The sequence below is a fragment of the Anarrhichthys ocellatus genome, unplaced genomic scaffold (genome assembly GCF_004355925.1).
Source record: "Anarrhichthys ocellatus isolate YVR2014 unplaced genomic scaffold, GSC_Weel_1.0 scaffold26, whole genome shotgun sequence".
NCBI classification, from domain to species: Eukaryota; Metazoa; Chordata; class Actinopteri; order Perciformes; family Anarhichadidae; genus Anarrhichthys; species Anarrhichthys ocellatus.
In genome coordinates this window covers 1,029,343-1,057,087 of record NW_022280056.1, presented here as the reverse complement: position 1 = coordinate 1,057,087, position 27,745 = coordinate 1,029,343, and the positions used below count along the sequence as shown (strand labels likewise).

Sequence of the window (27,745 nt, the reverse complement as noted above, 5' to 3'; positions counted from 1 at the left end):
AAATTACCTCAAAGAAAACCTAAAGGGCTAAACTGCTTATTCCAGAAGGAATACCGGAGTTGAGAAATGAAGTAGCAAGCAAGTATTTGCCATAGGCCACTTTAAAAGCATCATCAGCTGCATCTTGTGTATTTAATAAGTCAACCATGTTTAGCAACTCAGCTGAACAATGAGCAGGTATACGGGGAGTTATGATCGGTCATGTGGCCGTGCTGGTTGTTGTTGCAGTCCAGTGTCTTGTAAACCCACATGGGCTGAGCACCATTTGTTGTTGGACACTCAAACAAACAAATCCATCGATAAATTATAGATGCAGGTTTTCTTTATTTTTGTGACCATATTTTTATTGGTTCACCTGTTTTGTTACTTTTATATTAATTTCGAAGGAGACATTATATACATGAAACATCAAGTAACTGAAATATTGCGCATGACAGTGCATAGCAATATGAAATAAAATACAATACATGGTGTGAATAATACAGAAAAATGTGTTATTCTCTAGCCAAAACTTTAAAATAAAATAAAATTGGAGTTTTACTTTGAAATCAATGAGCGGAAGCGGCGTCGTCGTTGTTCTATGTAGCTTGACACCTGTGTAAAGGCGATGCAGGGGACTCACAGGCCGCCAGTAAAGACTCTGCATTTCAAGGAATACAGCCTGCTAGACATAATGGTTGGAAAGAATTGCATAAAACAGATGTTGAATAAAGAAAACACACGCTTTACGGACCGGACCGCGTGTGTTTGGAGTCACCCGGCTCAAATATCTGCTTCCTCATCACCAGTCTCTGGACATCGGTAGCCGACTTGCCCGGCTTGCTAGCCAGCAGTCCTTCCCAAAAGTCTGCGCTCCAGAATCAAGGATCTCGTCTGTTTTTAGTTTTTTTAAATAGCGTCACGAAAGCCAGGAAGCATCAAACGGAGCTGACTCGAGCATATGACGCCCGTTTTCTTTCATTAAAGTAAATGCATGACCCGCTAGTCCTCAAATCTGACCGCTAGGTCCACGCTAGCATCCTCTGGAGTCGGATGGACGCGCGGCGCACGCACAGCATCCTCGCCGGTGACTCGTTCAAGCCCGTGCTTTCTGCTGCTGCTGCACCGGAATGCTAACTAACGAGGAAGTGGCTTTAACATGACGAGGAACGTTTTGCATCTCAACCGCTCACGGCTGTCCGGTGCCACACAGACATTTATCCGATGCCACATGTAATGACCGTCCCGGGCTCGCGCCATGTACGTGGCTGGCCGTGTCTGTCTCCAGCCTCGCGGATGACACTCGCACAGGTACCGGCGGTCGAGAGCAAACAGCGGCGGCGCTGATCACACCGTCGCCGGGTATAGTGCTGAGAGACTTGGACGTGAGCTCGCTAGCGCCAAAGCTACGAGGCTAACAGCACAATATAGTAACCCTAAAAAAACCACCAATGGTGTCCCACAAGGTTTTCGTGGCAATAATCTTATTGTATGTATATATAGGTGTACAGTCTGTTTTTTACTTTTTCGGCGGCGTCCTTTTAACGTTCTTGTTTGCTATGGCATATTTAAATGGACCCAGGCTGCTGGACTGGACGAGTTCACCTCCACATCTTCAATTTAACAAATACGTCCTAACGGGGTACCGGCCGATCTCCTCTGTGCACGACTGCATCAGGAGCCTGTTTTACCTGCACAATGAACTCGGAAACATATACACTCACGGTGAGTAGAGAAGCGCGGATTGCTTAGTCAGCAGGTGAGATGTCTGTAGCCGCTGTGACTGTTGGCCCACAGACAGTGAACAGACTGTACAGATACTGTACCTGCAGCAGGATGCACTGAACCCTGGACGATACGCATCCAGGTGTCCATACAGGACTCAAACCTCCTTATTTTAATAGGTTTCAGCTAAATTCATATTTGAATAATTTGCCTTAATGGTGAAAAGGTGAATTTATTTTTTTTGTCAACTGGGAATATTAAAATATATAAGCCTGTTTTAGTTCATAAATATATTGAAGCAAATAAGAAAACACCAGTAACTTATATTTATTGTTGTGTAGTGTTTCTCAATGTATTTAACTGTCAAGCTGAGAGTGATAGCAAGTTGGTTTTGGTGACATTTACATTATGAGGCACTTGTACATAACTTACTCCACTACATTTTAGAGGGAAACACTAATGTATTCATCCACAACATGAATGTAATTGAGTAATTAATACTGTTAATTCTATGAAACTGATGCCAATCACAAGTTCCCAGAGAACAAGTTGATGTCTTCAAATATCTTGTTTAGTTTTGTTGTTTTGTATAAAACAGTCCAAAACCCAAAGAACTTCAGATTTCAGTACATGACCAACAAAGAGCTGGAAAACAGGAACTAGTGTTTTTTCACTGTTTTGATTGAAAAATGACTGAAACGATTAATCACAGTAGTTGCAGTGTTTCCACTAATCGATTATTAGAGCTCTAAATTTAGTTAAAATTTAGATGTAGGTAGAAATAACTTTTTCTAACCTCGAGTGAAGCCAATGCGGAAGTGTTTAACAATGAACATTCTCCCTACTGACCAGCAGGGGGCGACTCATCTGGTTGCAAAAACAAGTCAGATTGTATGGAAGTCTATGAGAAAATGACTGTACTTCTCACTTGATTTATTCCCTCAGTAAACATGAGTTTATGGTCTCAGTCGCTAGTTTCAAGTCTTCTTCAATACAACATGATGTTAATTTATTAAACTATGTTCCATTTAGAGTAAAACAGACCATAAAGCAGAGCATGCTTTAGGGCGGGCTTACTGTGATTGATAGGTCGCTGCCGCTACCAGAGCCGTACACGGCGTCTCTACGTCACTCCTCTACATTCCAAATATGGTAACATCCGTTCATCCGTTGCAAAAAAACCAAGATGGCGACGGCCAAATCACCAAACTCAAGACTTCAAAACGGCCGTCCACACACCAATGGTGACATCACGATGACTACATCTATGTTCTAACCTAACGAAAACACGATTCTTAGTTTCAGGAGATTAGACACTGATTAAAACATAGTTGTGAATATTATATTCTGTTTCTGCCAATTAATCCCCCTAAATGTTACACACTGTTCCTTTAACTATAAAACGGTGTTTAAGCCAAATGTAACAGCTCTGTCGGTCCGCTAACAAGCAGAAGTTTGACGTGGATGTTTGAACTGCACATAACGAAAAGTGGCTTTTTCCTCCGGTCCAAAATGTCATCGTTACACAACAATATCCCATTCTTTTAATAGATTGGTGCAAGTCTAAAATTGCAGTAATGTGTTAATCTGTGCAGCCAGAAGTGTATGCCATCCTACAGTCGTAACAGAGTGCACTAGTGCAGGACATCATCTGTGTGTTCACAGACTTCGGAGAATCTGACAACTTTCTCATTCTGTAGGTCAGCACTTCACTTCCAACTGCCGGCAGTCACATAATGAACTGCAGCAGTGATCATCAGGGAAGTGTCCCTGGAAGTCTGTATTACACGACTCCAATGACGTCAGCTGAGCGTGTGACCTCACATACATCGCCTATATAAAGCAGCAACGTTTAATTTTTTCCAAATTTAGAAGCAGTGAGGCAGAGCTGTGCTTGTGACTAAGGTAGAATATTGTTGTTTCCTATTGTTGTAACATTTCAGGTAAAGTTTCATGAGCTGGTTTGTTTTGCATATAAACTGAAAACATCCTGCCTGCAGCCGTTCACGCCTTCAGAGGAAGAAGTCCTCTCTTCTGTATTCAATGCCAAGTGGGGCTGAGAATGGCCGGTCAGCTGAGGGCGAGTGGAGTGGAGTGGAGTGGAGTGGAGTTGAGGGGGGGGGGGGGGGCAGAGATAGCACACTTAAAATAGATGTGTTACAGTAGAAGGCATAGCCAGCATCACCTGGCCAGGACAAATGACTCGACATTGGGAATGGCAGAGTGAGCAAAAAACCAGAAGGGCAAGACAGAGCAATATGTGTGTGGTAGAGTGATAAATGATTACAACACCTGTGTGAGGATCACATTTCAAGGTCTCTCCCTTGCCCAATAGAGGAACTTACATTGGAGCTACATTACCTACATATGCAACCTTTTGTTGCATCGTTATAAGAATTTACTGTACTGATGCGTTTGTGCCAATCATGTAGGTTTCTGCTCTGCTCCACATCATTCTTGCTGGTGTCTGCGCACAGTTGGAAGCCCTTCACAGCATCTCATTTTTGTACAGTTTGAAGAATAATGTCCACATGTTTTTGAAAGTCCTTAGCCAGATAATCCATCACAATAAACATGGCACCTTAATTTGGCTTTGTCAAAGTTTCTGTGGTGTTTTCTGATGGTTTTTATACAGGCGTGCGCTTAGCTCAGGCATTGTTTACTTTCAATCACCTACAGTAAATAATCCTTCAAAATATGGCTCATGCTTTAAAATTGTTACCGTTAAAATATGTAACTACAGATAGAAGACATTGCATAATGATACTAAATGTGTACATTGTGTACAACACATTTTTAAAGTGTCTCAGGTTGTTGAGCCTTCCCAGGAGCTACACAAAAGCTTTAAGCTTAATTACATCAACGGTAAAACTGACTCTAACAACCTGTTCCGTCTCTGTCTCTCTGCCCTTCCCTCTGCAGGCATCCCTTTGGTCTGCTTTCTGGTGCTGCTGCCTCTCAACATCCCCTGGTCTCAGATCAGCGTCACGTGGTTGGGCGTGGTGCACTTCCTGGCTTGCCTGTCGCCCCAGCTGGGCTCTGTGCTCTACCACCTCTTCATGAACCATGAGGGAGGCGAGCCCGTCTACCACACCCTCCTCAAACTCGACGTGTGTGGAATCTGCATGATCAACACGTTGGGTAAGCCTTCTGGAAGCTCAGCAGGTTTCTTCACCGTTCATCATTTGGGATTGTTTGTCAGCCCGCCTTCTGTAATTGATGCTCTGTTTACTTTGAACAGGGAAATTTCTTCATTGACTGTCAATGATTTACCACGGCAGTGGTTTGCTTAGAGGTGCACCGGCACTGATTTGTCAGAACATATTTGACCGCTGAGTCAATTGGCCAATATAAGCAATGATCCAACTTCTTAAATGATTATTGATCCATCCATGCTGCCTGTATTAGCCCATTAAAACCAAAGTGACACGGGCTACATTTTCACTTATTTTATAGTTGTGAACATACAACTTAGCTTGGCCATAAAATCCACATTATTCTGGTAATACAGTAATAATTAACATTGGCTGTGCAGAGCGCGTGCCGATTAGAAGTCGATAGCTTGGTTCTTGGTACAGAGCGCTGTGTTTGTAGCCTGACCCAGAAGTTAGCGTCCCACTGGTTACCTCGACGAACAGCCAATGGGATTCTCCCACGGTCACATGACGTCACCACCACGAAGCTAAAGGTCGGACTAGTCGGTGTGATGACGTTTTGTACTCTCATTTGACCACTTGTTAGCAGCCACCTTTTTTTTAGGACACGTAAAAAGCTTCAAAAGCCACGAGAGGGTTATCTAGTGATTCTATATTGTAGAACTCATTTCATTGTGGTGACTCATTTCCGAGTGTTCTCGAAATCCTGCAGCACTCTATTGCTGTCGCCGCTGTCGCTTGTTTAATACTTGATGTCCATCATTTTTTAATAATCTTATTGTCAGTGTCGCCTGACTCTACTGAAGGCTTATAGTGACAACTTATTCATGAAATCACAAAGTAACTAATCATAAATAATATTTTGGCAGGATGAGTCTAGGGCTGCAACTAACAGTTCATTAATAGGACCCGAGAGCCCCCCACGGGGGGGCTGTTTTAGAGTGTGCAGCATTCAGCGTGTCGTAGAAAGCATTTTTCATAAAGAAATATGATTATTGCTCCAGACATATTAAATATCGAATTAATGGGAAAAGTCCGAGCAACATCATCATACCAGCCATTATAAACACTGCAAACACAATTATACATGAACTAATATCATATCTGGAAGATATCTAGAAGATTTGCCACAATTTTGGCCAAAAATCGACGACCTATGCTCACTCTATGGCTCTCTCATCACGGAGCAGGATCGCACATGGCGGATGAACACATGCAGGAGGGGCACGATTCGACCCGGAAACGCACAGCGGCGTCCAAATTACTCTCTTTCAAACCGTTCAAAAGTTATGGGTATGCATGCCAACATCAGCCGCAGGTCACGAGAAAAAAAAATTGAGTAAAAAAACTTTTTGGCGATGAAAAACGGATTTATTCGAGCCGATTTCTGCACAGCTCTGCCCGCCATGTTCTGCTGCATGTCTGTGAGTGAGATCAATGCGCTGGCGGAATGAATCACAAAATGGCAGACGATTCTGTGGGGTGGAGCAATCCATGTAGAGAAGGGGGTTCGCCCAGCATTTTGCGATTTTTAGTCAGTAAACAGACCCGGATACGATCAAACACCCCTGCATGGCTCCCGTTGGACTATCCCGCATCTAAAAATGTCTCACACGAGTAAATCGGCCTTACCAGGGTCACATAGACACACATTATGAGCCATTTATTGTTATGAATGACAGATATGACACATCATAACTGCTCAAAATTATTCAAAATGGTGTCTAACTAATTTATTAGGATTATTGAACACTCTTAGTGATAAGAAAAGTGAATATGTAGTTAATATTTAGTTATATAGTATATAAAATTAGTATACAGCAATGCAACAGCTGATTCCGAAAATCAAAATTTTGATTTTTATGACCATTTATGCTGGCCTGCTTCACTCAATCGAAGTAAAATATGTTGTGGGGACATGTAAAACGTGTTGTTCTATGACTGTGGTGTGTTTTTAGGCTTGCAGCTGCATTATTTAAAAAAAAAATTAAATGTTCAATACAAGTGCTTTTTTTCAGGCGAACCTAGAAATTTTTCAATTTGAGCTGTGCCATAAGTGTATCAGTTATTAACCAGTAACATATACACGATATTTACACAATTCAACACATCTCACAAGTGTTACCAGTATTCTAGCATCAAAATTATTAAAATATACCTTGTAGTTAGAGCTGAGGACTCTCTTGAGTATGGGTATGCAATTTTCGAGCAGAGGCCTAAAAATAGGGCTAGGTCCTATGGGTTAACCTTGTTTATGACATTTCTGAAAAAAATAGTATAAAAAGGTCCAACACTATTCCTCAAGGTGACTTCTTCAAATTATTCACTTTGTTTGAAAAACAGTCCAAAACTCAAAGATATTCATTCTCTATGATGTAGATCAGAGAAAACCAGCAAATCCTCATTTCAGATGATGGAACATTGCATTTCTTTGCATTTATTCTTAAAAATTCGCTTAAAGATTACTGATTAATTCTCTGTTGATCGGCTAATAGAATCATTGACTTATCGTTTGAGTTCTAGATGAGTCCAATAAAACAGAACTGTTTTCAGTCTACAAAGTCGAGGCTCCTCTGCTGAACAGAAAGAGCTCTCTATATGGACTTGATGTGTTTTTTTTTCCGCATTTCAGTCAATTTTCCCCCTCCTGAAACGTTTTTTTTCATTTCACCAAAGTCACCATATCTGGAAAGCTTCGTTTCATAAGGAGCTTCCACATGACCTTCACATGAGTCAACATAGTCAGGCAGCAACTAAACACCAGACGATGTGAAGGCTGCTCCCCCCACAGAGCCGTGTCACACTCCGCTCAAACACTTTGACCTTTGTGCGCTGTGACTTGCACCAGGCGTTACATTGCTGCTGAGTCGGGCATCATCAGCGCTCCACCTCTCTGCTGACGCTCCTCTGTGTGTTTTCTTGTCTCAGGGGCGCTGCCCATCGTCTACAGCACGCTGCTTTGCTACCCGTTCATCCGCACCGTGGCCCTGTTGGTCTACATCCTTCTGTCCAGCCACGCCATCTACTGCGCCGTCACGGCTCGGAGCAGCGTTCGCAGGCTGCGATCCTTCGCCTGGCAGGCGGTGTTCCGCTTCTCCTTCTTCCTGCTGCGCTGGGCGGGCGTGGGCGGCGGCAGTCCCACATCGTTACGCCACTTCCTCACGATGGATGCGCTGGCCGTGCTGGGCGGGGTCATCAACATCACGCGCATCCCGGAGCGCTTCCGCCCGGGCCTCTTTGACTACTGGTGCAACAGCCACCAGATCATGCATGTACTGGTGGTAGGCTCCATCCTGTACCTGCACTGGGGTGTGCTAGACGACCTGCTGTGGATCAACAGCTACAACTGTCCCTCAGACTGACCCCCGATGCCTCACAAGGAGCACTTTGCTGTGAGGTCAACGGACCTCTGAGGGGAGGGGGGTGTCTACAGAGGGAAGGGGGAGGGAGGGGAAATCGGAGAACTGATGCGGTGAGGTGAGACAATATGTTGTTCGTGCATGTGTTCACCTCGTGCGCTCAAACTCAGAATGTCCATATCTACGTCCATCTTGGTACTTTGTGCGAATGCAGGCAAAAGTATGTCAAGTAACACGCACAAGCATTTTGACTCTGTCAGTCTCCGTAAACATGGACGCACAGGTGTATACGGACACACACTCACACATACACAGCAAAATGAAAACGTTTTGAACACTAAAAAGTCTTAACAAAAGGCTCTAGTAAAAGGTAAGTTTCATGCCTTTACTTAACAATAGAAGTTTTACCTGAGCATTAGTCGATGTGGTTGGTTAAGACAGTCTGTGGTGAGACGATATCACATGCTCAAGTCCTCAGATGTCACTGTTGCTACCTATGCAGCACATCCACATCTCAACTCATCGCGCACACACACACAACACACACTCAGACACCCTCGCACCTATATTTTTATACTACATGTACATACTGTCAGTGTGTCACAAAGCACTTATAGAGTCTTCACTGAGTTTTACTGGACTGGTTCTGTCCCCGTTTCCCTGTGTTTTGCCGCTGCCTCTTTCTTTATGTGTGTCAAACTGATTCGTCTTCACTGTCACAAGATGACGAGGAGATGAAGGCGGGTGAGGGGGTTCATTCCTGAGCGTGCTGGCACACTTGAGTTTACTTGCTTCATGTGGCTCGTATCACACATTACGATCATGTTTCCTTTTCACCTGAGCTCAGTGCCAATGAAATTGAGCCATTTTTTTTAACCTCCCATTGTAAGGGAGAACGTCGTCACTATTTCCTTTTATGGAAGATGAGGTTGTTTCATTTTTAAGTTATAAACTAATTGCTGAGTTTAACATTTTGTTCTGTAGAAAAGCCATTTTAAAATGACAGAACAAACCTGAACAGACTGAGCTTTACACTGACATACCACCACGTGTGCATTAGTGCGTGATGCACGTGTGGCAGCGAGATGCACTGAATGTTAAAGGGTTTCCACTTAACCGTTGCCAACTTTTTAAGATATCTTAAATGTAATTATGAGTTCCTAAACAATTGGACCTTTAGACAAACTACAGATCAAAAAGACCTGCTTATTGGCACAATATGCACAAAACACTGTAATGAAACATATATATAATATTTATTGTGTTGTATTTATTTGCTGGTACAGGTAACATTACGTTTCCGTCAGCTGTCTAAACTGTTTACGTTGTTGCTGTGCAGGATCACAGGCTGACAGATCAAGTTAGAGGTCAGAGAAAATCCCAAGGATTAGCTCCTCATATTCTGCCCACACTCTTCTTTCTCCGGCGATTTTTGACTTCTCGGTCACTCAGTGATAATGTCTCTAGGCTTTGCCATTCACATAACATTCACAATAATCAGCAAGAAAAACAACATTGTTATGTGACATTAGAAACCTGTGCAGCACCCTTCTAAAGATGCTATTTATGTCAAATATTCTCTGTTTTTAATGAAAATGGATTTACTGTATTTGGATGTCTATTTGTACATTAACTCTAGATGTTGATGATATATAAACGTCAGTCATTACTGCCGCAGAATGGTGCACGTTATTGCCATTATTTATGCTTTCTTATTTAAATGCGATGCTGTTGCTCTGCAGCTGGATTTGTGTTCTTTGAGTAGCACTTTTTAAAGGTTCGACACTTTGTGTCTTTTTACAGTTGTACACTAAGCTGGCCTCCCTCGCCAAACAGGAATGAACCCCTGTGCCCTCATGTCATGTATCGGTCTCACCAGTCCTGTGTGAATGTCCTTGATTGTGTTGCACACTGTGTTCCTCTGTGGTATTTCAGTCACTACTCTCGAGTCAAAGTAACGATTGCTCTGTTCCTTCATGCTCAACACTAGGCACTCCTTACTTTCTGAATAACATTGCACTTGTTTCCCATGCCAACAGTCGCAGCCGCCCATTGACTCGTTGCCAATCCCGTCAGACCCTCTTCACATGCCAAATTAGCAGCGCCTGAGGTGTCTGCTTCCTGTGCTAACACTGAATCATAGGTGATGAAGGATTTCCCACAGTAGTAATCACGTACACTAGCCTCAGACTGCGTCCCCCCCACCCCTCTCTTTTCCTCCACACAGAGTCAGATACTTATGTCTGCCAGCCTCACCCTGACGGTTATTAACAACAATTAACATTAACAATGATGACTGTGGTACAATGTAAAAGTTAAAACTAATGTATTATTGGACATTGAATGAAACTGATAAAAATGCATGGAAGCAGGTATAAAACAGGCACCGATGTCTCCTAGTGTTAGCTAATCGTTTGTTCATCGTAGCCATCCACAGACCACGTCACTCACTCCTAAAAATGACCGTGTGGGTAGTGTGTGTGTGTGTGTGTGGGAGTGTGTGGGAGGGGGGGGTTGAATGGATCAGATCATAGAGACGTCACTATCAAAGAAACTGCACTGCTCATCGTTCTCAAAAGGGCTTTGGATTAAAGTAAATTACAATTCTGAAACGGATTTAAAGTCCATATAAATAGTGTAAATACATGTATGTAGATCATATATACATGCAGTGCAAATGATATACAGATTAATTTTTGATAGCTACACAATATGTTATGGGAATAAAATATAGCATCAGAAGAAATGGGATTCATGGTTTGCCACATAGAAGCTGCTGAGAGGGACGCGGCTCGGAGCGGTGCTTCAGATTAATATCAAAGACGTGTGTTTAGCTGCGTCCGTATGTACGTGAACAACACAGAAGGGGAAACAAATACTGGAATTGGTTTCAGTGCTAATGTAGGGTTGTTTGACCTTTTGTGACCCTAACTAAGAATGCTTTTGATCATTTAAATGTAACCACTTTTTCTACACGCGTGGGAAAGACGGATTTGAGTCTTGGCGGGCATGTGAATACCTCGTGACTACCACTGGTCTCTCTATGCATTATCGGCCGAAGGATATGCAACAGTGAAGTCAATATGTGTTCGTTGAATCAGCTCTCTGATCCGCTGTCACGGAGGGCTTCGCTCCAACATCCTGGGTCTCCCACTTCTCAGGGTGCCATAACAGTAGCTGTAACATCCAAGGCCTGACCTCTGCAGTCTGGAACATGGCTGTGAGACTTTCATCCACCTCCACCGGCCCTCTTTGTCCAGTCTGTTTATGCTATGAACTGGGTCACAGACTGGACAGAAGGGAGGCAAAAGGTGGAAAGGGAGTATTTCTCTCAAAACCATGTTACATGAGTAGAACCTGGCCAGAAATATTGGTCCTCGTCCTTTTTGTCTGTATGTAAAATTTAAAAAAAAAAATGACATGCTGTATGAACACTAACGAAACAAAATTCATTTTTTAATACAACACAGGTGCCGGATAGCCTGTTAATGACCTGTTTATAATGGACTACCTGTATTGTTATATACTGATTATTCTGATTACTGTTATTCTGTGGATCCTAACGATGACACTGGTCTATGTGTACAGATAACGAGACAAGCCCTTCCCTTTAGGATGAAGGGAGCTTTCTGGAGGGTCTGTCTGTTATCATCTCTTCATATCTGCAACTTCGTGGCTTTTTAAAACTGACAACGGAGTAAGTGTGGCTCCATCTGGTGGAGGTTCATATGCACTGATGCAGGCATTACTGTAGCCTCACTGCAGGCAAAGGAAAACAACTGACAGTTTGTAATACTGTCTGCGCTGGTTTGCAGTCATTCCCCTGGGTTGTTTATTTATATTTCCAGACCATGTATGTTCACGTGTGTGTCTATGAGCTCTCCAGCAGAACCCATGCAAGCATGAAATCTGTATGTTGTCAGATTTGCTTTCTCCCTTTGCACTGATGGGGAGCTGACTGCGTCCCCAGAGAGTGCCTCATTATCCAGTCTGTGCTTGCAAATTAATGTGCACGAACGCAGACACACAGTTTGTTCTGTGCTGTAGTTCACGCATCTGTCCAACATCAGTGTCCTGTGTAACAGACAGGCTCTCACACTCCTCTGTCTCCAGCAACGATTGTGCAATAAACTGAAGTCTATATTTTTAAAACTGCCTATAGACCATCTCTTTCATCCATGTTACTGTTATTTAGAGGGGTGTGTGTGTGTGTTTGTTTGCTTTTGTATTTCTGTTTGTGAGGAACAATTTAAGTTTTAGGAGTATAAAGTGAGGAGATTATGGCTAGACTCAGGAGGGGATTTTTACTTCCCTCCCATCCCAATCTCACAAAAGAGCTCCTGGCCCGTCCCAAACCCAATGACAGAGAAAATAAGTTATTGTCCGACCCCAATCTCTGTCCATTCCTGTGTTTATTCATATTATAACTGCATATTTATATACTTAAACTGACTTTTTATTATAATTCTGGTCCCACTCACTCCCACTGACTCTTTCCCGTCCCAGTCACGTGATGAATCGTGAAATCAACTCCCATCCTGTGACCTGCCAGATTTCCGAAAATAGATATAGATTTAGAGCTATCATTGTGATGGATGGTGCCAAATTACATTCAGGGTTATTACAGCTAGACTAAAACGGTTTTATTCGGTCAGCTCTGTGACAAAAGCTTTGTAAAAACGTACATCTGTTCATATAATAGAATACGTTTGACTTTAAATGTAACGTTGTCGAAAGGCCATTTCATTAATGTTACTGGAATCTGCAATCTTTTTGATGACTGGGCGTGTTTGAGGCTCTGATTGGAGTCAAACCTGACAACACTGGGCGAGGTAATGCATTATGTCAGTGAGGGACTCATTCCCTCAATGTAGATGTACGTATGGATGTATGTGTGGAGCAGGATTGAATGTCCCAATGATAGAAGGAACATCTGAAAAAGCAAAGATAACTGACCTCAGCTCTTTGAGTAGTAAACCAGTACAAGACCTTGTTAGTGGGATAGATTATAAACAGACGTGTTCATAAATCTCGACTCTCGACAGGGGGATTTGTATCTCAGGGATATTTGTATGCCCCTGAGCAGCAGCAAGATAAATCCCCCCCATGGAGTCCAGACACGGGTGGTGGAAAACTGAGCGGTGATGGGGAGCTCGTAACAGCAGCATCGTTCTAAAGGCAGAGAGAGAATCATTTAAAAGGAGACAGCAGCAAGATGATAGGCTAACAATGTAGGTGTGTCACTGTGTTATATGGATGGTGTGACCAACTGAAGAGAACAGCTGATATCATGATTGACAGCTCCAGACAATGACAAGGAGAGTACGAGTGTGCATGCATGAGAGGAGTGAATGCCAGGATGAACGAGAAATAAACTACAGGCCTATGAGCGGACAGAAGAATAGTCTTCCTGGGTGAATTTATGCTAGAACTTCATTAGTACCATTAGGTGTTAGGAAATAAATCAACTAGACATGAGATCCTCACAAATACTGTAAAACTGTCACGAGGCATGATGAGGACTCAAACGCAGACAGTCAGGTGTAGTGAAAAAAGGGTTTTAATGAATAACCAAACACAAACAGGGAATCCAAGGACAAGACAACAGACGAGGGGGGGCAGGCAGACTGGGAACAGGACGAGCAAAACAGGCGGGTAGGTAGGAACACAAACAATGATCTGGCAGTGGGTGTGTGTGAGGCAGGGGTTTAAATAGTGAAGGAGGCAGAGTGAGCAGGTGAGAGTAATGAGCTGATGAGGTGAGTGTGACTGGCAGGTGCACTGAATGAACTGATTAGGTGACTGAAAGGTGGAGAAAACTAGATAGAAGTGGCAGAGGTGTGACAAAAATGGGTTTAGGTTAATGTTAGGGAAAAGGCTGTGGATGGTCTTGTAGTTTTGATGGGTGAGGTTAGGGGTTGGGTGGGGTAGGAAATGCATTGTGTGTGTGTGCATGTGTAATAAGTATTGAATGACCTCACTACAATAGAAAGAAATGACTTGACCTCATCTAATCAAGGAGGAGATTAGACCAGAGCTTGTTACACAGGATGTTTAAAGGTTACAGCTCAGGGTGAGGGGTTGAAACAGGTGTTTCAGCAACTAAGCATTACGTGTCCTTAAAGTTTAGGGTCTTGCAAGAGACGGACATCAATTTCACTTTTCAGAACCAAAGGTTACTGCCTGTTAAGACTCCAAATACACTGGATCCTGTATTTCCCATTATGCAACTCAACGGTGCTCTTTCCTGACTGACTTCAGGCTTTACAAAGCTGATTCCTCAGCCAGAGTACGGTACAGCACAGTAACACTAGTTAACTAATCTCCATGAGGGAAATTGATGTATCGTGTCTAAAACTTAAATTAAATTAAAACTGGTTTAAGTATTAGAACAAGTGTAATATTGGTTAAATTATGGGATTATTAGATATAAACTCCTCACAAATACTGTTCAAAATGAGAGAAATCAAGAAGGGTCAAATAAAGTATCTGCTTTTTCCACAGTAGACTACCAGTATATACTTTAAATTGATACAAACAAACTCTGGGTGAATACAGATAATCAAGAATAAATGATCCTGAAGCACTTTTACTCCTGACAGTTTCACAGGCGTCTCATCAAAACTGTTCCTCTCACATTTCAGGGTAAACTGCACCTTCAGCTCTCAACTGTACTTCTCAGCAGTGCATCACTTCAGTCTGGAGCTTCCGTGACCTGGTAATGCTTTTTAACCCTTTAATGATCACTGCAATTTTCAGAAATCTAGGGATTACATACAATCTACAGACAGTCACACAGCGTGCACTTTCCAGACATTTGAATCTTGATATAATCCTACAAAAGACCTCATAAAACTTCCACCGCCTTCCCCTTCATGCGGCCTTCTTCGGTTTTTCAACCCTGAACTGTCAAACGAGACACCTCCCACTTCCACCTTCATCTGAAGCTCTCACTTCCTCCATGTCGTTTTGTAGTGTACTTTAACCTACCGGCTCCTCTAAGTCCTCATTCTGGTAGCAGGGTGTTTGGTGCTTCTCTGAAACTCCTTGAGTTGAATCGCCCCTACTCGACTCCCAGGTAGGCCTGCAACATCTGTCTGCAGTTCGTTTACACCTACAAAACATCTGTGAAGATATCATTTTATGATAGGTACATTTATTATATTATAGGTAAATAGCAGGTAAGGATAACGGAACATAACTGATTTGGATCTAGCATCTTTTGATGCTCATGGCTTGAGTTCTCCTGTTTCCAGTTAGTGAATTGTTTCCTTTGTACCAGGCAATGTTTTCCATCACTACAGAGAGAGACTGCGACAGAGAGAAATTATTGACATGCGTTTAGGTTCCTGATAAAATTACGGCTCACTCTATAAAGGATTATTAAATTAGGTGTAGAGCAGCCGGAGAGGTCTTGTGATGCACATGCAGCAAAGCTATTGTACTCTTCTGAGTCTGAGTTTAGGCGCGGCTGCAGATTTCAGGAAGTAAAATCTACAAATGGAGGTAAAGTAAAACATATTCAGGGTATTGTATAAGAGGTAGTCTTGCTAAATAGTGCAGTGTTTTTTGCAGCTGGTATTGCCTGGACTTCGGTATGATTTGACACAAATCTGCTTTGGTGAAGGATGCATTTATTGCATGTTATTTAACTTGTGACTTGATAAGTTATGTATTTGTAAGTATGTACTGTATGTGGGGAAAATCAATGACAGATCGTGTGAACACCAAATTTGGCAAAAAAGAAAGGTTGGTGGTTTTGTTGCTCACTCTGAAGGATGTGGTGTAACTGCCGCTTTGGGTAACTCATGTGCCGTATTAGCCAAACAGCAGCTCAATTGATGGTAAATAGCATTATATCTTCATACCGCTGTATTGTAGAACTATCTTCAGCATGCACAATTATTTAATTAAGACACAGAATTCCAATTTAAAGAAAGATGAAGGTACAACAGTAACAGACTAGAGGAAGCAGTTGTGAAAGCTTTTACTTCCTCTTTTTTTTAAGCTTTCCTCTGTCGTGTCCCTCATCTGTGTCGTCAGTTTTGTGGCTGTTACTTTATTTCCACATTAAATCTACAAGCATACACTTTCGTGCTTTCTACAGGTAACAGTATATGCATTCAAATGACAACATTTGGTGTGCGTTTGAAATGCACAGTAATAGATCTGTTTTCGCTATTAGAGACAATTTTTTACTACGGGCTTCCTGCACATAACATTCTACCTTTTTCATTCTGAACCTGTCCCCTTTTTTTAACCCTTGCTTTGTTTCCAGTTCACCATGTCCAGGAAGGTTGTGAGGTCCAGTAAGTTCCGTCACGTCTTTGGCCAGGCTGTGAAAGCTGACCAATGCTACGATGACATCCGAATCTCCCAGATGACGTGGGACAGCAACTTCTGCTCCGTTAACCCCAAGTTTGTGGCCATGATTGTGGACGCCAGTGGTGGAGGAGCCTTCATGGTGTTGCCCCTGAGCAAGGTGGGTCACAGGAAACACCCTGGTTGTATTGACACAAAGAAGAGGAATATGTCTGCACCCTGGCTCTCTGTGGCCTTCTACTTTCTATAATACCATTTTTGGATGTGTTGATCATTTTAGAATTAGACTGGTACAATTTTTGTATATTTCAAAAACATGCCTTTTAACATTTTGAATACTGGCAGTCACCATCACACATTCAGCTAAATAAGGAAGTTTGATGCTGACTTTGAGTCTTTCTACACGTCACTCGCTCTGCTGTTGAGAGGTTTTCACCATATTAGGAGTTCGTTGTCAGCTCAGAGCGGCAGGATGTGGCTTCAACCCAGTTATTCTGCAGACACCTATATAGTACGTTAGGTGACTTGAAACCCTTTATTGTTTTTCCTGAAAAAGTTGAAAACTGCAAACATTGTTTATGGTCATCTGAGCATCTGAATTTGTCAATGTATGTGAACTACATGACGCTTTGCTCTGGATCGCTTGCATGTTCCTCTCGGCTTCTCAATTCTTATATAGGGCATACAATCAGAGAAGGGTACATTTTCAGATTAACAGTTTATTTTGGTTTTAGGCTTTATGTTATGTTTTAATTTTTAATTTTGTTCATCTTTAAAATAATTTACAAAATGTGATATAAAAATAAACCCCTCGAGGCTTTGTTCATACTTTCATACGACAGTGAAAAAGATATTCATTTGCATTCTATGTGAAAAGTCTTAAATTCAACTTGGTGAACCCTGAGGAATACGCATTATTCATGGTCGTATCTCTCGTGTATACAGTTCTCAGGGGAAAGAAAATGTCTCTTATACTTTTTCAGTCAAACAGATGAAACACAGCATTATTGGTCATGATGCCGTGAGTCAGGCATGATATTTGGAGGGAGGGCAGCCCATATTGGGACAAGGAAGGAGAACCAGAAGAACCATGGGATTTCACCTCCCGGGGCCTGATCTCCTCTCTAACCCAGTTATTAGACATTATGTGTAATTGGAGACATAGCTGTTGAATTTGTATCAGCTGATTATCAACTTCCTCCTCCCACCTTGACTAAATCATCAAGGCCTTTTTACTCTATCATAGTTACCTTTCAGTCCCTTGAACACTTGAGTTTTTTTTAGAGTTGAATTCACCGTTCTGTCTCTGCAGACAGGACGTGTCGACATGTCCTACCCCACTGTGTGCGGCCACACGGGACCGGTCCTGGACATCGAGTTTTGTCCTCACAACGACAACATCATTGCCAGCGGCTCTGAGGACTGCAGTGTCATGGTAGGCATCACTGTAACGTAACAGAATCATTCCGTTTTCACCAAAGTATGACATGACGTTTTGTTGTAATGCTGTAAATTCAGAATCAAATTTGTTTCCTTGCTAAATAGATTTGGGAGATCCCGGAAGGCGGGCTGACAACGCAACTCACAGAACCTGTGGTCAAGCTGGAAGGCCACTCCAAGCGTGTTGGCATCCTGAGCTGGCACCCCACCGCCCACAATGTGCTGCTGAGTGCAGGTACTATTACACCTCATAAACCAGCTGCACCCAGAGCTGCTTTTAATGCTCTGACAGAGAGCTCCTGGCTTGTATATTAGAGGAACCAGGGTGCTGTAATGTCACAGATGTTTTGTTGAATGAGACTCACACCTTCGTTGAACAGGAAGTTCTCACAGCCTCCACCCACTTTGTTCACTCTGAACACTGATCAGCACTCTTACTGAGGCTCACAGCATTACCAGGTTGAACTACTGTGTTAGACAGCAAACTCTTGCTGAACACCAACCGCTGAGAGTCACTAGGACAGGACAATGTGGATGAAATTGATAATATCATGATATTCATAATAGATAAACTAGCTGTAACTGCTGATATACAGTTCAAACCTTTGATTATGGATGTTCCAGCTTTTAAGCATGGGATAGAGATGGTAAATGTCTAGTGTAGGTGGGTCAAACAGTCTTTTGCATTTGATTAAATTAATAAATAAATTGATGAAGTTCAGATTCTGTATGTGTTGCTCCTCTCTTTAGTCTGTGGCAGCTATCACCAAACACACTAGAAATGTCAAACATGTCCCGTCATGTGTATCAGCGGGTATTTTCCAGGAATGAACACAGCAACTCTGATTGGTTTTGGGAAGTCAGTGTGGAAACTTTCATCTGAGGCTGAATCTTTTATGCCAGTTAGTGATAAAGACTTGCAAAACATCTATGTTTTTAATGAGAAAGTTAGGCATAATATTACCGTGATACTTACCTGGAATTAATTTGATTTATACAGTAGATCAATGGCTTTATAATGACCCGCTGTGAATCCTCTTTGTGGCTGTTGTGTCCATGCAGGCTGTGATAACGTGGTGATCCTGTGGAACGTGGCTCGTGGGGAGGCAGTGGTAAGAATCGACAGCGTTCACACCGACCTCATCTACAGCGCCTGCTGGAACCCGGACGGCTCCCAGATTCTCACCTCCTGCAAGGACAAGACCATGCGAGTGCTGGACCCACGCAAGGGCACCGTCCTCATTGTAGGCTTCCTCTCCTTCCTTCCATCTATCCTTCCTTTTTTCTTTCCTTCCCTTTAAACAAGTCTTAAATTATATTTGTCAGCAAACATCTGGAGTGACATTTAACTCACAGACCGTAATCATTAGGGCTGCATCTACGGATTTTTGTTCATTATTGATTAATCTTTGATTTATCTTCTAGATTAATTAGTTAATAATTTTGTCCACAACAGGTCAGAAAATACAAAAAGATAACCATCACGATTTCCCAGAACCCAAACGGACGTCTTCCAATTGCTTTTTTCGTCTAACAAACATCTAAAGATATTAATCTTCTAAAATGTCTTACATTTACGGCCTTTTGGGAGGCTGCAAATTATGGGCATTTTCGCTTACATTTTTGTTCAATGGACTAATTGCTAATTGACAAATTGTTTCTTAAATTTGTGAGTGACATCTAAGTAAGTATTTTCTTCAGCAATTTGATGGATTTCAGTGCTAAATTATAGGAATTTGATATTATTTTTTTGTTATGAGTCTGAAATGGAACATTTTTAAACAACAGCTGTTTACTTCATTCATCCGATTATCATCTTTTTGCTCTAGCACATGCTAATAATAATAATAATAATAATAATAATAATAATAGAAGAAGATAATTGTTTTTGATATTCTCATGGTATTAATGAATTGTATAATTCAATATCTAAAATGTAATAATATGATAATATTTTTCTACTCATAAGTAGTAATTCTATTTCCATCCAGAACACTTATTACTGAAGTATTGTTGAATAGTTCTGTCTGTAACGCCTCCATCTCTGCTCCGCCTCTCACACCTACAGGAGAAGGAGAAGCCTCATGAGGGCTCCAGGCCTATACGGGCTGTGTTCGTGTCCGACGGGAAGATCCTCAGTACCGGCTTCAGTCGCATGAGTGAGAGACAGGTGGCGCTGTGGGACCCAGTGAGTGTCAACTACCTCCATGTCCAAGTCTCTAGATGAAAACAGTCCTCAATTTACTATTATTCATCATTCTTATTCTTCTATTGTAACTCTTTTTATTGGAGTTCTCAGAGTGACACATACAGTTGAAGTATTTTAAGTACAAGTATTAAGAAGACATTAAAATCAGAAATACCAGTTCCACCTTTGGCAGTATTATGTTTTTACTTTAGTAAGAAAATAGGTGGTCAGGGCCTTTAAAGTTCCCCTCCAGATGTGTTTCTCAAATTGGGGTATGAGTACCCCTATGGGTACTTTGGAGTACTGCATGGGGTATGCGAGATTTTCATTTAAGGTAATTAAAAAAAATAGCAGTCATGCATAATTCCTCAAATATTTACACAATAATAAGTTCAATAACAATTGAAAATGTAAGTTCAATAACCACATGTTGCATACACAATCACGTTCATGATTACATTTGTTCAGTGTGAAAGGGAGGCCAGTTTGGATATTAAATGACGAGTCAATATAAGGTAAATGGATTGAAACATTTGTTTTTCAGTTACAAGGTTGTGGTTTAGTAAATCAGACACTGATGGCGCAGCGCTGTATTGTAGCCTTCCTCTTTAAATCGTCTTTTTTTATACGAAAAGGCTTTTGTGCTGGTCACGGGGTACTTGGCTGAAAAATATGTCATAGAGGTAATTGGGGAAAATAAAGTTTGATAACCACTGTTTTATGACATAAAAATACTGTGCTTGGAATAACAATTTGTATTGATGGATTTTCTACAAAATGTCACCTAGGTAAGAATTTTCCAAAATTACATAATTTCAGCATATGCAAGCCTACACAACAGCCTGCTAGTGTTACCCTCTGCTCATAATTCATTCTGCATAGTGAAACTGAAAAATGCAGCTGAAAACAATAAGAAAGAAAGAAACATTTTTAGAGATTTTGATTTTCATCAAGTGAAAATCTTGATAGTTGGACTTTTTGTGGTACTTTTCAAAATGTTACCAAACTGTTACTTTGGAGTTATTTACTGTATTTACAACACTTCTGTTTCACAACTGCCAGCTTACAGCTCAAAGGGCGGTGCTGCTGTGCAATGTCCCACATCAAGCTCAATTAAATAAGTCCTCGGCTAACCTGCAGTCTGCTCGAGCAGCCTTTTTCATACAGGATCTTGTATAGGATACAATCAAACATCTAACTCTTTGTATCTGAATCTTTTCTCACAGAATAACTTCGGGGAGCCCCTGACCCTGCAGGAACTGGACACCAGTAGTGGCGTTCTTCTGCCATTTTTCGACCCAGACACTGGCATCGTCTACCTCTGTGGCAAGGTTAGATTCAGATGTCGAAATAACCGTCTTTCTGTTTCTGTCTCACCCACACACGGACACATGCAGCTGACACTCACATCTTGTTCACAGGGGGACAGCAGTATTCGTTACTTTGAGGTGACCGATGAAGCCCCTTATGTCCACTACCTGTCCATGTACAGCAGCAAGGAGAGCCAGAAGGGGATGGGATACATGCCCAAGAGGGGCCTGGAGGTTAACAAGTGTGAAATCAGCAGGTAAATGTACTTAGTTACATCCTCCTCTAGTTATGTCTTTATAAAATCAAAAGTAGCTCCGTATTTTTAGCCTCGCTAGCGTTGTGCTACAAAACCTAAAATATGAACAAATATTTCTTCCTTCAGGTTCTACAAACTCCATGAGAGGAAATGTGAGCCTGTAGTCATGACGGTGCCACGCAAGGTACAATATACATGACATGTGCTTTTATCAGTCAAAATTAGTTCATGGGTTTGCATGTAGATTCATTTGTGCATTTCTTAACTCCTTCTTTCCTTCTCTGCCTGTGCAGTCTGATCTGTTCCAGGAGGATCTGTACCCAGACACCATCGGTCCCGAGCCTTCAGTCGAAGCTGATGACTGGTTTCAAGGAAAAGATGGCCAGCCTATTCGGATCTCTCTCAAGGACGGGTTTGTAGCAACCACCAAAGCCAAGGAGTTCAAAGTTCACAAGAGTCTCCTGAAGACCACGACTGCTTCTGCTGGGAATCAACAGGACAACAGCGGGGTGAGACATTTAAAGCTAAAAATCACGTCACATTGAGGGTTGAAACTGTTTCAAAAGTTGCAGTGGAGGAATGTAACTAAGTACATTTACTCAAGTAATGTAATTAATTTCAATTTGACTTGGACTTGACTCCATTTCTTCTCCTTCATACTTCTACTCCATTACGTTTCACAGGGAAATATAATTTATTTCACAGCTTTAGTCTCAAGATATTTTGTTTAACACTGTTTTACATGCAGAGATCAAATTAATTCCAACTTAAATATAATAATGTTGCATTAGTACTGCATATAAAGTTATTAAAACTCCACAGTCAGTGAAAATGTTTAACTAACAAAAGATTTAATACACTTACATGTATAATGGTACTTTTACTTAAGTACATTTTACTGATAATGCTTCTATACTTGACAAGTCTTCTGTACAGTTTTGGTTGCAGGACTTTTACTTGCACCCAAGTATTTATACAGTGAAGGATCTGAACACTGAATACAATATGTAACCACTTTTATTACTCTGGAAAATCCTTCTACAATGCTTGGCTTGAAAATGAGTCCCACGACTGAACTTAAACAACAAATCTATTTATTTTCATAGCACCTTTCATATCAAAGTGCCTCACAGAGCCGGATTAAAACAGCACAGACAAGAAACAAAACAAAAACAAGAAATAGAAAAACCATTACAAGTATAAACAATAAAATGTTCAAATGAATAAAAGTCACTACATTAAACGGACTCAAGAGATCAAAATAGTATGATCATTAAAGGGACAGTACATATTTTCCACTTCCCTCCAGTGCTATTTATAAATCTAGATTGTTTTGGTGTGAGTTGTCTAGTGTTGGAGATATGGGCCGTAGCGATATCTCCAAAACTAGGCAACTCGCATCAACACAGTCTAGATTGATAGCACTACAGGTAACTACAGAATTTAGGGTGAACTGTCCCTTTAAGACTTAAAAACCAGGCCAACAAATGACGAGGCACCTCATGTAAAAGCCAGGCTAAAAAGTTTTGTCTTAAGGTTTCTTTTAAAAGTGTCCACAGAGGTGGAGTCCCTCAGATCCTTAGGCAGACTCCTTTGGACGACCGATTCTACAATATTTGTGTAATCAAACATCCTCCATCACATTGTAACTCCATCTGTGTCTGTCTTTTTTTCAGGAGGTTCAGTCCTTGAGAAAGGAGGTGAAAGACCTCAAGGTGGCGGTAGAGGAGCTGACCAAGCGTGTGAAGGAGCTGGAGAGCAATCATTAAACTAGAGAGGTTTGATAAACAAGATAAATAAATCAAAAGTAGAAGTTAAGAGAGAAAAAAAGGAGCAAAGAAAGACATTAAGAGAAGAGAGTGCTGTTGTAAATCTGATTGTAGTGAGAAATCTACAGTTGTTTTTTTCTTTGGCTTGAATTTGTTTGTCTGATAAATTTTTAAAAAAATCCTATTTTAATATATGCATTTAGTTTGGAATAAAATCTTCTGTATTTTCAAAATACTGTTTTGACTTTTTTGTGAAATGAAATACACATGAAACGCACATTTGAATTACACACAATTTTAATCATGTATACTTATCATCTCACAAAATGAGAAACAAAACAAAATTAGCAACAGCAAATGTTTTATAAACTGTTTAAAATGTCACATGGACTTTTAGAGAAACAAGTGCACACAGATACTCACTAAGGTGCCTTTGGTAAAAACTATCTTGAGCAGCTTGAAAAGTATTAATATTAGTATTAGAAAAATATTAGAATAGTGATAAACATGAAATATGGACAGAATTGATCTTAACTATTTGTAAAATATGAGGCTAAAAGGGGTCTAAAAAGGCAGGGCAGGTCAGTATTTACAGACACTTTTTCTGTTTTTCCCAAAAACAACCCCTGGTGTCATCTACTTTCTTGCCCCCCAGTCTTTCACCAACTAAAACCCCCTCCCTTCAATTATGTCAAACACCAGTCCTCTTCATGAAGCCACTACACGTAGTTTTTATTGGGGGCGGAGGCGGCGCTGTTGCTGTAGTACTTGGCGGTTCCACCGGAGCTGCCAGATTTGGGCCTGCTGAAGCAGCAGAGCAGACCTCCAGCCAGAAGGAGCAGCACACCGGCCCCCCAACCCACAAAGATACACGCTCCCAGCTCCATCTTCGAGTTAGGGTGCACCAGGGGGTTATTGAAGTTTTGCACAACATTGTGGGCGGACCAGCTGACGGGGATGATCACCAAGAGGCCGGCCAGCAGCAGGCCCACACCGGCCACCAGGCTGATCTTGGGCTTGGCGTCTTCGTTCTCTATGCAGATGGTGAAGTCGGCCCCGCAGAACAGCATGAGGATGCTGAGGATGCATAACATGCTGCTGATGATGGTCATGGCGCGGGCGGCCTGCAGGTCAGAGGCCAACACCAGCAGGGAGTCGTATTTCTTGCACTGCTGCTGGCCGGTACTCTGTACCACACAGGTTGTCCACAGACCCTCCTCATTGCTCTACTCAACACACACAGAAAAAGAAAGATCAGTCATCATGTCATGCATGTCCACTGGTGAAATGTAACTCTGAAATATTTAACTTTTATATTATAGTTAATCCTCATGACATTTCATAACAAAAGGCTGAAGCTTTTCATTACCACTGCAGTCACGATGTTGGTTCCTGTGAAGGAGGACACTTTCCAGTGTGGGATAGCGCAGCATACGATGACCCCAATCAGGCCGAGGACCCCGAGGGACACACTTACAATCTGAACTCCAGCAGTTCCCATTCTGTAATAGGACCAGAATTAGTAGAGGAATCAGAGACAGGAGGGTAAAATTACAGCTGTTAGCACTACGTTTCAGTACTGTGCAGCCTTTACATTTTCTTTTGCCCTCAGTTTAATCTTAATGTTTGTAATTGTCTTTTTCTCTTAACAACTTTCTATCCCCAGCCATCTGAGGGGGTGGGTTGCTTTTTTAAATTGGTCTCACAGGATCTAAGGTTTCTACATTGTTTATTTTTGTTTTTATTAACTTTAAATCCTACTTCGAATTCCTAGTATTTCAGTGCTGTTTAAGTTAAACTCTTCTTGTTTTCCTTCTTTGGGTAGAATGTAGGAGTTGTTGAATCTTTTGCAGTGATCCAAGATCAAAGAATGAACACACACAGACAAACACTTGTTCACTCTAGCAGGCATTTATGTTGCTTTGGCCTACATTTCAACACAAATTCATGTCCTGACAGGCTCCGGCCTCCCGGGTCTCCACCCAGGATTGGCCGAGCCACTCCCTCAAATCTTCTATTTTGGAAAATCTGCCTCACTTATTTATCTCAATTTCATTTTATGATTCAACTAAATAAAGATGAAAGGTATAGTTAAAGTGGAAGGACAATGGACTCACACGTGTCTAATTCTTTGCATGAAAAGTGATGCAGATGAAGGAAATAATTTTGATCACGAGTCAGAGGACATTTAATTAATTATAGATAAAAAAATGTTAAACAGTTTGATTGCTATTTCTTTATTATAATGAATGGTATGTTTTGATATTGAACATTAAAACAAAAACAATATTAAAAGAAAATTTGACATAAAGGGAGGTGCTAAACTGAACTATCTATACTATATTCACTCTAGACATGTGTGTATTTTTTTACACAGTATATGTTTAAACTCCTTTTCATGTGACGAAGCTCTGCCCTTTGTTCTCCATCCATACCAACAATTCAAACTATCCTTTACCATCTATCAACAACTAGAGCCCATTTTGTTGCATTTATTTTGTATATTTCAATAAAAGATTATAACCCGGATGACCATTAAATCTTCCTTCCCCATACATTTTGTGAAATAACAAAGGAGAGGTTTTAGACCACGACAAACACATCTTACTTTTAAGTGTATGTGACCCAACTCAGATCACAAACTTTCAGAGCAGATTGAACACTGAAACTAATCTAATGAGGATCCGTGGATTTAAAATCAAATGTTTGTTCATATTCCTAAAGATCATTTTCCCCTTTGAATACATTTTTTTAAATGTTCCTTAAAACCGGGATCGCAGACAAAAATCACAAAGATGCTGCTGAGCCATTAATACCTTTTATTTTATTTTTAACAGCTGTTTATTTGCACTGTCTGTGATTTTTGCTTTTGCCCAATAAAATGCATTCAACCAATCCTTTCATCCTCTGTCTTTTGCAGAATCGTATCTCTTTTCAAAGCTCAGACTATCGATGTGAATAAAAAGTGAATAGAAAAGATGCCTACCTTTATTCCGTGTCCTCTGAACTTGATAGGAAAATTGAAAAATTAGGTGATGTTCTCCTTTCTTCCTGCACAAGTGTTGTTTTGAAGGTGCTGTTTTGTAATGTACAGAGACTGTGTGATAAGATGGGGTATTTGTAGAGGAATGTGAGGTGTAGGGTGGGCTTGTGCTCCAACAGGAGGGAAGGACATATAGACCAGACTGGACTTGTCCTGTATGTTTCCCTCTCTTTTTCCACCTTAGACCTGCTGTGGAACTCAGCACACCACCGTGACTAAACCTTAGAGTTTCCAGGAAAAACAAACAGTTGTGATGCCTTAGCATCAGTAGTCTTTGTTGAAAACTGATAAAGAGAGGTTGTTGGGATTATTCTGAAAGACATGGATGAAAATGTAATCATCTAGACTGCAGATTTTTCTTTCTATGCTCCCAGTTCAAACAAATGGATACCACCCAGGATTCCATACCTGCACAAGATCAACCCACATAACCTTCTGTCGAAACTGTGATGACGAATTTAAGGAGACTACTTTTGGAAACCTTTTGGAAACCTTCTCATGGATCATGGGAAGGAAAGAAAATTAGGAAAGAAAAAAGAAATGTTGTGAAACCAAATATGTGTAACCTTTATTAACACATTCAGAAACACGCAGACAGAATGACACATGCATAGTTTTGGTTTGTAAGACCAATTTAGAATTTAGTTTGGAAGAGGGTTCAGTGATGGAGAGGCACACAGGCAACTCACACATATACTTGAAACTTTGCATGGATATTAACTCCATTTTAGCAGATGCTGTACATCAACTGCAATGTGTTCTACAAGGGACTTTATGAGAATAATCCCATATTCTTAGCAGCTACTTCTAGCATATACTAGGGAGCATTTTGTATATATGTATATATATTATATATATACAAAAACTATCTCGCTGTTGCTCAGAATATGGGATTGTTCTCATAAAGTCCCTTGTAGAACACATTACAGTTGATGTATGATCACCTGCAACTATAAGAATCGTTATGCCTTTTGGCAGAGAGGCTAAGGTGGAGACACTGAAGTGAACCAGGTGAAGTGAAGAGTATGTTACTGTTAGTGCAATAGAACATTTGCGAGTACAAATCCAATTCTTTATCCATACATCTGTTCAAGAAGCATGAAAATGTAAAGAAAAGCAAAACCTTATTCGGCACCCTTTGTCCCCAGTCTCTCATCCACCACCACTTTATTTCACAGCATGAAAGCTCGGCCAAAAC

At 41.2% G+C, this 27,745-nt stretch overlaps 3 protein-coding genes across 4 annotated transcripts; 2 read left to right on the top strand and 1 right to left on the bottom strand.

Moving 5' to 3' along the window:
• The first annotated feature begins 583 nt into the window (after positions 1-583).
• paqr4a (progestin and adipoQ receptor family member IVa) lies at positions 584-12,449 on the top strand. Its single transcript, XM_031862354.1, has 3 exons — positions 584-1,704; positions 4,627-4,845; positions 7,788-12,449. Exons 1-3 carry the CDS (start codon positions 1,431-1,433, stop codon positions 8,219-8,221), a joined length of 927 nt encoding a protein of 308 aa, XP_031718214.1. The 5' UTR covers positions 584-1,430; the 3' UTR covers positions 8,222-12,449.
• A 2,727-nt stretch (positions 12,450-15,176) lies between these two features.
• On the top strand, positions 15,177-23,737 carry coro1a (coronin, actin binding protein, 1A). 2 transcript variants are annotated; one of them, XM_031862223.1, is made up of 11 exons: positions 15,177-15,296; positions 16,497-16,700; positions 17,853-17,975; positions 18,086-18,215; positions 19,043-19,224; positions 20,049-20,168; positions 21,395-21,499; positions 21,590-21,735; positions 21,862-21,919; positions 22,029-22,244; positions 23,412-23,737. In XM_031862223.1, exons 2-11 carry the CDS (start codon positions 16,503-16,505, stop codon positions 23,502-23,504), a joined length of 1,371 nt encoding a protein of 456 aa, XP_031718083.1. In that variant the 5' UTR covers positions 15,177-15,296; positions 16,497-16,502; the 3' UTR covers positions 23,505-23,737. The 2 variants fall into 2 exon arrangements, with proteins under 2 accessions (XP_031718083.1, XP_031718084.1); XM_031862224.1 differs by lacking the exon at positions 15,177-15,296 and adding an exon at positions 15,351-16,325.
• A 295-nt stretch (positions 23,738-24,032) lies between these two features.
• Positions 24,033-26,573, bottom strand: cldni (claudin i). The gene is made up of 3 exons (XM_031862225.1): positions 26,491-26,573; positions 24,874-25,006; positions 24,033-24,730 (listed from the first exon to the last, which is right to left on the bottom strand). The coding sequence occupies exons 2-3, from the start codon at positions 25,003-25,005 to the stop codon at positions 24,224-24,226; spliced, it is 639 nt and encodes a 212-aa protein (XP_031718085.1). The 5' UTR covers position 25,006; positions 26,491-26,573; the 3' UTR covers positions 24,033-24,223.
• Between the last annotated feature and the right edge of the window lie 1,172 nt (positions 26,574-27,745).